Raw genomic sequence first — 13,631 nt, 5'->3', positions numbered from 1 at the left:
TGAAGATCAGACTGAGACAAATCCCTGATTTATTGAAACTAAACCAGGAACTGAACCACACCTGAGTCTCACTACATTGATGGAGACACTTCTGAACACATGGACTCTGATTGGACCTCTCTGATATGTAATATTGGTGTATTTTTAGTCTAATATTTGTGTTTCATGTGTTTGGTTGGGTTCTCTTTGTCTACTTTCAGGATCTTTCGAGTCATTTTTAGGTAGAAATATAAGACTATATGTACATATTTATTATATTAGTGGGTCTTGGCCTCTTTCTGAAAACATCCCAAGTGTCAGTCATCTATTTATTTAGCAGCAGGATGTCTTTTCTTTATCTTTGTCTGCAGCGTGTGGGCTATAAATACAGATGATTCGATATCTGAGGCAGAACTGAGCGGTGATGAGAAGCAGTGATGACACTCAGGAAAGCCCCGGTCGGCCGGGTGTAAAGAGTTAAAGGTTTTAAATCTTCACGGCCGCCCGAGGGAATCCTTCCACGTTCAAGTTTAGACTCGTCACAGATAAATAACCAGTCCTCGAGGCGCAACGATGTTTTCGTTTACGGATTCAAGCCAAATGCACTGAGCTACTGTAGAAGGTTAAAAATAGAGTGCAAAGCATGCTGGGATAAATATGTGCGTCTAGTGATGGACACGGTGGACAGTATGTACAGTATACACAGCGGGCCTGGACTCTGACTATAAATGTACATGGACGTTCAGCGTGTTTAAAAAACCTCTTCAGACTAGACGTGATAGACGGATACTGGTGTTAACTTGGTGTCAGGCAGCAGCTGAAACAGATTGTATTAATCACTGTGTCTCCTCAGGAGGAGGAGGAGGAGGAAGAGGAGGAGGGCAGGTCAGGACAAAGAGTTTGTTTTCCTGTGGTTGATCTAAACCAGCTCTGTAAGCTTCCACCTCATTTAAAACACAGCGGTGGCTAAAAGCTAAAAGCTAACACTGTGAATTTATTGTGTTTTGTCATGAAGACAAAGCTCAGATGAAACAAGAAGGAAGAGTCACGAACCAACGACCTCCCGTTCCTGATCCGCGTAAACTCTTTTAAAAATAAAACAGGAACACCAATCAGCCATAACATTATGACAAGTCTTGTCTGACTCTGATTCTTAATATTGTGCAGGTCTCCCTTGTGGTGACTCATCAGAGAATGGACATGGGCCTTCTGAGGGTGTCCTGTGATGTCTAGTGGGGGGGCCTTTGAGGGGAGGGGCCTCTGTGGCGTCTAAATTAAATCACAACGCTAAAGAACAATGTCTGCATTGGCCAGGAATCGAACCCGGGTCAACTGCTTGGAAGGCAGCTATGCGCACCACTATACCACCAATGCTCCTGTAAAGTCAGCTTTAAGGGGCGGGGCCTATGTGGCTCATCCCACAGACACCTCAATGGTACAGGACTGGGTATACTTTGTCATCCATTGCATTGAATTTGGAGGCCAGGTCAACACCTTGTGCCGTTCTTCATGTTTTTGTGGCTGCTGCCATCAAGGAGTGTCATTGCTATGGGGTGGGGGTGCCTGGTCTGGTCTAGGTGGGTGCTACATGTCTAAGTAACATCCACACCAATGAATGCCAGGTCCAGAAGTTTCCCAGCAGAACATTGAACTGTCACAAGATGATCGTAATGTGTCTTTGACAGAGTTGCTGTGTTTGAGCAAAACCTTTAGATTTACTCATCAGCTTCCTACAATAACAAGTCATAAGAGTCAAACACGATGACAACTAAGAAGAATCATCGTTTCATCTGAGTCAGACGTCTTTGTTTTACAGTGTAGATGAGGAACTAGGTTTTAGTTTTAGCTCAGACATCAGAGGCCTTTAGTTTGACTTGTTCCTCTTTCCTGAATCTGTTGACAGGTGGTAGACAATCACCAGGAGCTCATCCTCTTTCTGTTCAGACCACCAGTCTGGGGAACATGAACATATTTCACTTTAACCCAAATAAGTGACTGATCAGCTCCATCACCGTCACCGTGAGTCATTGGTTGAAACAGAATCTTGTGACAAGTTGACGTGTCCTCAGGGGTCATGTGTCTCACGTCTCGTTGTAGTTTCATCTCGTCTCTCTGGGTCAAAGGTTCCTTGCGAGACCTTTAGATCTTTAGTCTTCACCGTCCTCAACAAACACAACGGGTCCTGGTGTCTCGGTTCCAGCACTTCGACACAAAAGTCCCGAGGACTTTTATCTCTAGGAACCTCAGATCGTTCCTTCAGCTTTTTCATTTTCAGGTCCTTCTCAGATGTCTCACGTGTCTTCTGGACGTCAAACCAGGCCTGGACATATTTCTTTTGTGGCTCCTCCAGGTTTTTATCAACAGGAACTAAAAGATCGCCCTTCATCCTCCTGAGCTCCGTCACTGTTTGACCAGGTGCTGTTTTCTTGTGCAGACTCGTCTCCACTCTCTTTATTTTTGTTTCAATGAACCTGTTAAATAAACTCTTGAAGAATGAGAACTTAATCCTCCTCCTCAGTTCTGTTTCTAACCTTGTGTATCTTGCGTAAACCAGTGAAACCTCCTCATGTTTTTATGTGAGGGGAAGTGGAGGGTTGGGGGGCGTTTAAAAAGCAGTTCCAATCTTCCTCCTCCTCCTCCTCCTCCTCCTCCTGACTCCCTCCCCCTCCCTCCCTGTTTCGCTTCTTCCATTAGCAGACACACATGGAGCATTAGGAGCAGAGAGGAGGAGAACTCAGCTCGAGGATCAACCACCGGCTCCACTCTTTTACGCGCGTCCCGATCCGATGGAAGCGCTTCTCCCCGGGCGGCTCTCCCTCCTCCTCCTCCTCCCGCTCCTCCTGCTGCTGCTGCTGGGGTTCCCCCCCGTGCTCCCCTCGGCGGCCTGGGACCTGGTTCTGCTGCACACCAACGACGTGCACGCCCGGGTGGAGGAGACCAGCGTGCGCTCGGGGAAATGCGGCGGCGGTAGGAGCAGCAGCAGCGGCGGCGGCGGCGGCGGAGGGTGCTACGGCGGCGCTGCCCGGAGAGCCACGGAGGTCAAGAGGATCCGCGGCTCCGAGAGGAACGTCCTCCTCCTGGACGCAGGGGACCAGTTCCAGGGGACAGTGTGGTTCAACTTCTACAAAGGAGCAGAGGCTGCGCACTTCATGAACCTGCTGCACTACGATGCCATGGTAGGACTTACCCCCCCGAATAATGGTTTCTGCTAATTGTTCTTGCAAATATTTGTAGATAAAGTCTAATAAAATCTGGACATATAATATTTAAACCTTTTAAATCATGGTCCTAATATTCAGTCTGGACCAGGACCAGTCTGGACCAGTCCCCTGGTTCGAGCTCCAACCCCCCCTCTGAAAGCCTCCAGGCTGATTTATGGGTCCTCTTTCATTTAATGAGTTTAATTGATCAGCTGTGTTCCCTCTGAGCCTTTTAACCTCTGAGCCACTTTAAACCTTAGTGGATGGTGATGAAAACTGTTTCAGTTTAAAGAAACGCGTCCTGCAGCATGAGCTCATGTCAATGCGACGAGAAGACGTGATGCGTCGGTTTATTTCTAAATCAGATTTATAACAGAGCAGAGTCAGGGACAGAGAGGATGTGTGGGTCATTAAACCTGATAAAACTAAATTAACTTAAAGAACTACGTCCAGGAAGTTCCTCTGCTCCAGACCCTTCAGTTCCTCCACTAATGACTTACAGGAACCGGCTATGAACCAACAGGATGACATCAAGTCCTTCATTTATCTTCATCTTTCCTTCATTTTGTCATTTTTTTTTTCCAAGGCTCTTGGAAATCACGAGTTTGACAACGGCGTGCAGGGGCTCATGAAGCCGTTCATGGAGCAGATCAAGTGTCCCGTCCTCAGCGCCAACATCAAACCGGACGAGACTCTGTCCTCCACGTTTGGCAAAGCTTACTCACCGTATAAGATCCTAAATGTTGGAGGTCAGAGGGTCGGCGTGGTGGGGTACACCTCACAGGAAACTCCAGCTCTGTCCAAACCTGGTGAGTCTCTTTGTCCCGTCCCATGACTCCTGCCAATAAAAGGCCGACAGGGACGCCTCCGTTTGGTTTCTGGATGAGCTTCGGGTTCGTGGTTCGTGTTTTTTTTTTTCAGCCTCGATGTCTCCGAACAGGAACACACCTGAAGTTTGAGGACGAGGTGAAGGAACTGCAGCTGCAGGTGGACAAGCTTCGGACGTTGGGCGTCGATAAGATCATCGCTCTGGGACACTCGGGCTTCACCACAGATCAGGAGATCGGCAAGAGGGTCCGAGGAGTGGACGTGGTCATCGGTGGACACACCAACACTTTCCTCTTTACAGGTAGGAAGTATTCAGGTAGTGTCTGTGGGGTTTATTTAGGTGCAGTTAAGGGGTTTGGAGGTTGATATGAGGTCCGACAAGTGTCTGTAGACAATGAATCACCTCTAGTGTGAACGTAGCATAAAGTAGTATCATCAAGTCATCAGGACTCATTTGATTGGACGATGAAGGTCTGCATCGATAGTCCTGTTCACACCTGATCTGATCACAAGCATTCAGATCCACTCTGAGGTGATCATCCAACATCCGTCTCTAAATCTGGTCTGAATTCCAATAAACCCAAGACTCTCTAGACATAAACGAATAGTCTGAGTACCAGGATCAAACCTACAATCACAGGAGAGTACCTGGTCGTTAACAGACTCCAGTCATGTCACAGTTGTGCTTATTTAAACCTAAACTCTCCACCAGTCTTTTAGACATTTGTTGTTTTTTTTTTTAAACTATGAGCTGGATGACTGGGAACCTTCACAGACGTCCATTCAGTCGTATATGAACTCGAGGTCGTAGCTGCAGACTCAGTCAGAATAATTCAGATTCCTGCATTTCATTCTCCGGCGGCCTCCGACAGTGAGCTGTGTCTTCTGCTCTTGGACGAGAGGAAACTTTGCGTCTTCTCCTTCCTGTCACTGGAGAGTAAACACGCTGTCGGCACGAGCCCGGCCTCCATAAATAACTCTGCAGCGTTATATATAAACGGTGATAAACGGCCTCTGTGGTCAGCCACCGGTTTGGACGTCAGGCTGCAGAGAAACCAGGCGGCGTGCAGCGCTGTGGATGGAGGAAGGATGAAGGATGTGGCTGCTCTCAACTTAGTCACTGTTTGGACAGAAGAGTGTCCTTGAAAGCTGATAGTGATGCGTTCGGGTCCTAATGTCACGTTCTCACTGTAACTGACCTCATGGTGTGTATACACTGGACTCGTGTTTAGACACTAGTGTAAACCTCAAACTGCTCCCCTTATTTAGCTTGTTAGCGACGACCGGTTCATAGATCAGACTCTGAGCTGGAGGTTTGTGAAAGAAAAGAGCTGTGGAGGGCCGTGTATTTTCCACCTAGTCCTTCAACGTCCTCCAACCTCATTCAAAACACGTCTTAACACTTAATCGCTATGCCAACGTCATATGGACACGCAGTAAACAGGATGTTGCATATTGACTGCAGCCACCAGCTCCACATACGTCAAATCCAGCAGAAGCATCAACGTCGACCCAATAAAACGACAAAATTATACATAACAGATGTAAATATAATTCATTTTACTCACCAGAACTTAAGAAACTATTGAGAGTTCTCCTCGGAGCCTGTCAACCAAGAGTAGCGCTCATAGTTGCTGACCTGAAAGTTTCCCCGGCTGGGTCAGGCTAGCTAGCTCCAGGGTTGGGCGGCATTTCCTCACAATATCCAGCTTTTCCTTCAAAGCCCGCCGTGAAAATGTCTTTCTGAGAAGATCTGCAACCAAATGGATAGCCTCTCCTCCTTCCTCCATGGTGGCTTCAACATATAGCTATCAGAACGTTAACGTTGTGCAGCTAGCAACAGATGAACATGAACCGCTAGCTTGGCTTAAACGGAGCGGCTCTCTGACCGTCCAATCAGAGGACGGTAAAACGCTGACGCTACCGTAGGCCACAGAGAAGGACTAAGAATACCAACAAGAAATGTGATTGGTTAAAGGAACAGCGTCATTACAGTGTGTTTCAGTTTTAATCGTGAAGGCCCAGGCAGATTTCTTTGACTCCAGCAACATGATGGCTGAAATATGATTGGATAAAAGCTCCAATGCTAAGCTACACTGCAGCTGAGAGACAGACAAGCCATAACATGAAAAAATAAACTATTGGAATAAATTAATAAGATTAATGGGAAAATATTATAAATGTAAGTGATCTTGATAAAGTTCAGGCCAACAGAGAAGACTCTGATGGACCTGATGAACCACCACCGCCTCCTCAAGTTGCTGTTGAACTTGTGCAAACTTGTTGAAACTGGCATTGTCACATTTTCCGTGAAATGCAGAGTCTGAACTTGGATGACTGAACTTGTGAAATGATTCACAGATGTCTTCAAAGTTGTTGATTGTTGAAGCTGTGATTTAGGTCAAGAAAACTCAAACCAGACTCCATTTGTCATTGTTTTACCTCAAGTCTTCAACGACATCATAATTTATTATTTTATATCCTGCAAACATTAGTTTAGTTAAGACAAGTAGTTTTGTTAACAGATTCTTTAAATTCCAGGTGAGCATCGTAAACAGACTCTAGTCCAGTTGTTTCAGCTTTGTTTTTTGTTTTTTTTGATACCTCAAGAGACCAGAACAGTTTTTTGTACCTGTCTGTTGACACGCAGTTTATTTTCTGCTGTAACGTTTCTAACATGGACTCACTTTAAGAGCCAGCATCTAGTGGACATTAGAGGAACTGCAAGAGGTTTCTGCTTGAATAAATTCTACCCCATGTGCAGAGCTTTCAGTTCCTGTTTTTACTTTCTGGCGTCACTGTAGGAACATGTGTGGGTGTCCACCTGAAGCTGACAAGACTAGAGTCTGTTAACGACCTGATACTCAACCCAACAGGTCCAGGTTGTCCAGGTTGTCCAGGTTTCAGCTTGTTTTGTGGATGTACCGTGACCTGGACGATTGAGGACCTTCACAGACTCTAAAACTTGTTGATTCCCTGATTCTTTCTGCAGCTATGGAGTAGTCCTCAGAAAATGTGAGTCACAGTGAATCTAAATATATACCACGTGTGCGTAGATGACTCAGAGATGGACGCTTTCCAAACCAACTGAACTTAGCAGAACAGGGACTTGGAATAAATCCTTCTCAATTGTCTCCAAGGCTTTTTGGTTCTGTGATTTATTGAGTGAAGCTTGTAAATTGTTTATGTGTCTTGGGATGTTTGTCTGGTTTCTGGTGTAAAACGCTTTGATTTCAAGTTTAACCGAACAGATTGGAGTTTAGATAAGATAATTTCCAAGGTGCACAATTTGAAGAGCTGAGTTGTAACTGAACAATTCTTGATTTTGATCTCAGGTTAAAGTCTGGTTCCAGCTTCTCAGAAGTCAGGTTTTGAGTTTCAAACTGTTTCAAACTCCTGTGAACTCTGAGAAAAATGGTTTGGCTTTTATTTTGTAATCTTTTGAGATATCTTAGACTGAATAAACAGTTTTTAGACGTCAGTACAAAGGATCCTCTGATTCTGAACACATACTTTTCATGTTTTCCAGGAAAGCCTCCTTCGATTGAAGTCCCTGAGGGTCCTTATCCCTTCATGGTGAAGTCAGAGGATGGGCGGCAGGTTCCTGTTGTGCAGGCGTACGCGTTTGGAAAATATCTGGGTTATCTGAAGGTGACCTTTGATGACGCAGGGAATGTATTGAACTCCTCGGGAAACCCCATCCTCCTGGACAGCAGCATCCAGCAGGGTAAGGACAACGCCATCACATGACGTAGGACAGACTCTGGGCCAGTCAGATCGTGTGGGCGGAGTTTAATGTGACGGACAGAAGGGTAACAGCAGTCATACACGTCATCTGATCAGTTTAAATGTCTCTGATTGGTTGGAGGCCTGAAAGTTTCCCCGGCTGGGTGGTGCTGCTTATTTAGAGATAGACAAACTGAGATCAGATCTCAAGTCCTGGCTGGGGACGCATGTGGAGACACATTTGTATTAAGACCAGGTGGAGACACAGGGACTTAGAGATGGACAGGTGAGATCAGGTTTGACCGGCCTCAGTATTCAAGAAGATGTGTATCTTTAGGCTCTTTATATAACGCTTAGAAACGAGATATTTATTGTCTTGACATCTGAACTGAATGAAATACTGCCATATCAGAACTTCCTGACACGTGTCTCTACAGATCCAGAGGTTCTGGCTGAGGTGGAGAAGTGGAAGAAGAGTCTGGCCAACTACTCGGCTCAGGTGGTGGGAAAGACTCTGGTTTTCCTGAATGGAGGCAGGGATTGTCGCTATAAGGAATGCAACCTGGGAAACCTCATCTGTGACGCCATGGTGAGTGGACCGGAGGCTGACTTCAGCTCACTTTCCTTCCGGATAACAAATGACAGCGACGTTGTTTTTCTTGACAACTTGGGTTTTTGTTCTTCCTGCCACAATGCTCAGACGACGGTCTCGTATTTGTTATAAATGACTCTTAGACGTCTAATCTTTGACCTTCTGCGTAAAATTCACCATTGAACCTGTAACTACTTCTTTTAAATGGTTAATTGCTCATTTCTTTGCTGTTATGTTGAGTGCGAAATCAATTATATTAATGAGAATTAGATCAGATTAACAGAAAACCATGAAAAAGAACCTGAAGTCTCGTCTGCCAGGCATTTATACAACAAAACAAAGCTGAAACAAGGACAACTAGAGTTTCTAGAAGACATTTTAAACTGTAATTTACAATTTTCCTTATTGTCGTCGAAGAAAACTCATACAAGTCCTTTCCCTTTTGTTTTAGTTTTGTTTTTTTGGAAATGCCTAAAGTCTTCCACAACATTTGTTGTGGAAAAGACGCAAACCTTTGCTCGGTTCAGGCCGGAGGAGTTCCTAAACTAAACACTGAATGAAAGCACATAGATCTGAAAAAAAGTTTCCTTTGGTTCTGCAGCTCGACAACAACATCAGGTTCTCCGATGAGCACCAGTGGAACCACGTCAGCGCCTGCATCACCAACGGAGGAGGCATCCGGGCGTCTATTGATGAACACACCAGGAACGGTGAGGTCAGATACAAACAGAGCGCGGCATGACGGGAAAGAGGTTATATGATCCAACATCCTACGACTCACTGAACGCTGAGCTCTTCTCTTTGTGTTCAGACGAACTTTATAAAACTGCACTGCTGTGTCGTCTGCAGGTTCTATCACGATGGAGGACCTGTTCTCGGTTCTACCCTTTGAAGGAACCTTTGACCTGGTGCAGCTGAAAGGATCCACGCTGAGGAATGTGTTCGAACACTCGGTCAAACGATACGGCAACGGCTCCGGAGAATTCCTCCAAGTGACCGGTATTCTGCTTTTCTACATCTCAACATGTGTGTTTGATCGCTGTTGGACGACTCTGGATCAGAATGAAACAGCTCGACGGTTTCTGGACGGACTGATGTTAGATTTAGTGCAGAGGTGATCGTTGCACCTGGAGGACGAATAGCACCAACTTTGGTGAAGCTGATATTTGTAGTTTTGGGTGTAGAGTTGGTTGACTGGGTGTTTTACTGTATCTGCTCCCTACAGCGCCATCTCTGGGTTAAACTTTGAATTAGGTGGCCAACCAGACTTCATGTACAAGGAAAAGAAATATGTGAAAAGCTGTGAGCCAATGAAAAGGCAGTAAATATAAACAGAAGTGGCAAAAGTACTCACATTCTGTACTTAAGTAAAAGTATGGATACTTGTGTAAAAAAATACTCTCGTAAAAGTATAAGTACTGATTCAACTCCTTTACTCAAGTAAAAGTAAGAAAGTACAGGCTCTGAAATGTACTTAAGTAAAAAGTAAAAATTTTTGCCAGATTTTTCCATTAACAATTCATCTGTTGATAATTTTGCAAAATGAAAAAGTTCTAGCAGAATAATCTAGACTTAATTGATCAGAGGTCCTGCATGAGCATCCGGAACAATTTTTAATAATATATTGAGGGTTACTGAGTTGTTTTTAAACCGCTAGCTAGTGTTAGCTATACTATCAAATCGGTGTATTCCCATAGCATTGCTAATGTTGTAAACTAGCTTCCAAAAAATCCTCAAAAAGCTAATGATAGCAACAGAAACCACACCATACCAGACCAGTACTTCTCAAATAGTGGGGTCAGGTGGACTTTCAGTATTACTGTCTTTATTGATGCTTGAACGATAAACAAGCCTCCAGTCACTAGGTGGCAGCAGAGCTCAAACTAATCAACAGGCTGCCTGTTCAAAACAGTAGAAGAAGAACACAGGCAGCGCATTGTTGACTTTACTTCTTTAGTCCGATGCTCTAGTCATGTCCGATCATGTCACGTCTTTTACGTCTTGTCATCCATGGAGGTTAAAAAAGTAACGAGCCTGTTTTTCAAATGTAAAGAGTAGAAAGTACAGATATTTGTGTACAAATGTAGGGAGTAAAAGTAAAAAGTTGTCAGAAAAAGAAATACTCAAGTAAAGTACAGATACCTGAAAAATCTACTTAAGTACAGTAACGAAGTATTTGTACTTCGTTACTTGACACCTCTGAATATAAACATTAGAGATGTCCCGATCGATGTCAGGGCAGATCAGATCGGTTTTGGTCTTCAGCTCCACTCTGATCTATTATTGTTATTTATTTTAGCCCTAAAAACCAAAACCACGTCCCTGGAGTAACCACTACATTAACTTTGACAGATTTATTGGACTGAATCCAGTCGACTCTAGGAGAAGACAAGGAAGACAAGGACAGACTTTAGGGCGCTACAGGAGACCAACTCTAGGAGAAGACAAGGACAGACTTTAGGAAGCTACAGGAGACCAACTCTAGGACATTTAGGATCAGATCAGGACTGAAAATAAGATTTTTAGTTTTATGTTTTAACATCCTGATCATGTGATTCCTTACTTTTTCAGGTTGTTAATTCAAATAATGTGACGACACATCCTGGGTCCTGACGGAAACAAATATTTCCGATCATAAACAAACTCTAAACAAAGATATCCGACAGCATTCAGATGTTCTGGACTGACGGCGTGTTCGTGTTCTCCAACAGGTTTCCACGTAGAGTATGACGTCTCCAGACCTCCGGGGTCTAGAGTTAAAAGCCTCGACGTCCTCTGCACTAAATGCCGAGTCCCTGTCTATGAAGCGGTCCAAGACGAGGCGGTTTACAAAGTGGTGCTGCCGTCCTACCTGGTGAATGGCGGAGACGGATTCTCAGTGATCAGAGACGAGAAGCTCAGCCACAACAGCGGTGAGACCGGTGGACGCTTTAGAGGGAGTTTGATTCGTTCAATGAGTTATTTTCTGACGCTTCTTTTTCTGTTCCAGGAGATCTGGACATTTCCGTTGTGGCCAACTACATCTCAAAAAGAAAGAAAGTTTATCCGTCTCTTGAAGGACGAATCAAGGTGTTTGGCTCTTCCTCTGGTCTCCGGGCGAACACTGCTCCTCTGGTTTTACTGGTTTCTCTGGTGCTGTTCTGGAGTCTGCGTGGGAGCTCGTGAGTTCACCAAGAAGAGACAAAAGAGGACGGGAACATTTTTATCTAGCGTGTGTTTTTATGAACTCCACGGGAACTTTAAGTGTCCAAGACAAACCAGTAAACTCCACGTGGACCAAGGTTGGACCAAACCAAACCACATCCTCAGAGGGACGCTCTAACGCTGCAGTTCCTCTAACAACCACTAGAGGGAAGGACACATGGAATAAAGACACTTACAGTTTAAATCCTTCCACCTGACGGAGTCTGCAGAATATTATGTAACTTCCAGTGAGTAGGTCATGTTTATGTTTTCTATATTTTATTTTATCTTACGTTTTCTTAGTATGAATAAGTTTAGTACAGACCAGTGGTGATCTCAGGAACCCTACCAGTCTTTGAATTTCCTACCTTAAGCTTCACCGGCGTTAGCCTGCTAACCTGTTAGCCTACCAACTATTGATCGGTTCGACCTTCTATGTCGTAACCTCGAGTCGTAAGAACCCTTCTCCTAGGCAGCAGCTGTCGTCTAGAAGCCACGGAGGCTAACAGGTTAGCATGAACATGGAAATCTGTCAAAGTAAATTACATAAACTAATGAAAACAACCGACAAACACGTCTCTGATCTTTTAGACGTTTTCTGCTTGAAAGGTTTGTTGTAAGTGTTTGATGGCAGCGTGTGATCCTCCCGGGTCGTTCCTTGTAACTGTCGCATCATAAAAACTTACTAATTTTATTAAAACTAACACGTCGTTAAAAGGTGTCTCCACATGCGTCCCCAGCCAGCACTTGAGATCTGATCTCAGTGTGTGTGTCTGTAAATCAGCAGCGCCATCATGTGGTCAGTAGAATATTGTACCAGCTGCTGTCTCTAATGGATCTCTACCTACCGCTGGATCAGAACCATCAACAGCTGCTTGTTGACTTGGAGACATGATCCAGATGTTGGAGACAAGATGTGACGTTAATTATTTTAGAGACAAATAAAGGTAAAGAGCTTTATTTGTCATTATACAATGTAAGCACTATAAATCATTCAACGAAATTGCTTGGTGGGATGGGGAGTTAGTCCTGAGCTGCCACTGTGGGTCAACCTGACCTGGTGCCTAGCAACCATGTTTTGATGATGGGAGGAAACCGGAGTGCCTGGAGAAACCCACGCAAACATGGGGAGAACATGCAGGAAGGATTCTCTGATTAGAGCTGAACCCTGGAGCCTCGTCAAATGTGACAGACTCCACTTGTGTCCTCAGTGTGTCCTGGGTGGACACTTGTGATCAGATGTTAATGTGAAGTCTAAACAGAGTCTATAACGTATAAATCCTGAAGGATTCTTTAATTAGTAATAAGGAGAACATCTCAGGAAGCTTCCCCTTCTTCTGTGTGGACTGAACAAGGCCTCCTCTGTGCGGAGCGAAGGGTTCTCCCCACCAACGTCCACCGCCTGCTAATGCTCAGGAACTCCTTATTAGTCTCTGCACCAGCCAACGCCGGGAGCTGATGCCAAGGACAAGAAAAGAGACACATTCAGGACGAGTTGAAAACCGTCCTTTCATGTCGAGGACGGACGAGGACGGTGTCGGCGCAACAAGACTACCGTTCAGACCTCCTCCGCTGATGACGACGACCGCAGCGTTCTTGTGGAAAGCCTCCAGTAAAGGCGGCGCTGAGGGAGGAGCGTCGACAGTAAATCTCCTCCTTGGATGCTGGAACCAGCAGCTTTTGCTCCGACCCTGGTTTGTTCAGTGAATCTTCTTCTCTAATCATCTGCCGGTTGATTTCGTGCGTCGTCTTTTACGAGCTCAAACAAAACAAGAACCTCAGAGGCCTGTTGGAACTTGAGCATTTAGATGCTGAAAACACGCAGCCTGTATAAAAACTGTCTCTCTGGTATTTCCTTGGGTGACAACGTGGTTTTGTTTGTCCATAGATTAAAAAAAGAAAATAAAGGACAATAGAAACGACTGCTCCACCCAAAAACATTTACAGGAACAATGACGCTTTATTCTGGAAGAGAGAATGACTCCCCCGCCTCCCCCGCCTCCCCCATCCCCCGCCAAGAAATTCCTAGCTTTGGAAAGTTGGCCTCCAGCTTCTCCGTTGGGAACTGATTCTGCTCCAGCACATATCTGACGGGGCAATCAGATCATCTGGGGGCGGGGCTT

The 13,631-nt window shown here is 45.0% G+C and overlaps 1 protein-coding gene across 1 annotated transcript; it reads left to right on the top strand.

Annotated features, from left to right (window-relative positions):
* The first annotated feature begins 2,679 nt into the window (after positions 1–2,679).
* Positions 2,680–13,381, top strand: LOC311499703 (snake venom 5'-nucleotidase-like). The gene is made up of 9 exons (XM_084560804.1): positions 2,680–3,155; positions 3,766–3,988; positions 4,120–4,308; positions 7,537–7,734; positions 8,171–8,322; positions 8,927–9,035; positions 9,175–9,324; positions 11,037–11,237; positions 11,315–13,381. The coding sequence occupies exons 1-9, from the start codon at positions 2,766–2,768 to the stop codon at positions 11,488–11,490; spliced, it is 1,788 nt and encodes a 595-aa protein (XP_084416930.1). The 5' UTR covers positions 2,680–2,765; the 3' UTR covers positions 11,491–13,381.
* Positions 13,382–13,631: the final 250 nt, after the last annotated feature.

Source organism: Chelon labrosus (genome assembly GCF_963514085.1).
Source record: "Chelon labrosus genome assembly, chromosome: 14".
In the NCBI taxonomy this organism is placed as follows: Eukaryota; Metazoa; Chordata; class Actinopteri; order Mugiliformes; family Mugilidae; genus Chelon; species Chelon labrosus.
Note: the sequence above shows the minus strand (reverse complement) of the source record. Positions and strands in the feature narration are given on the sequence as shown.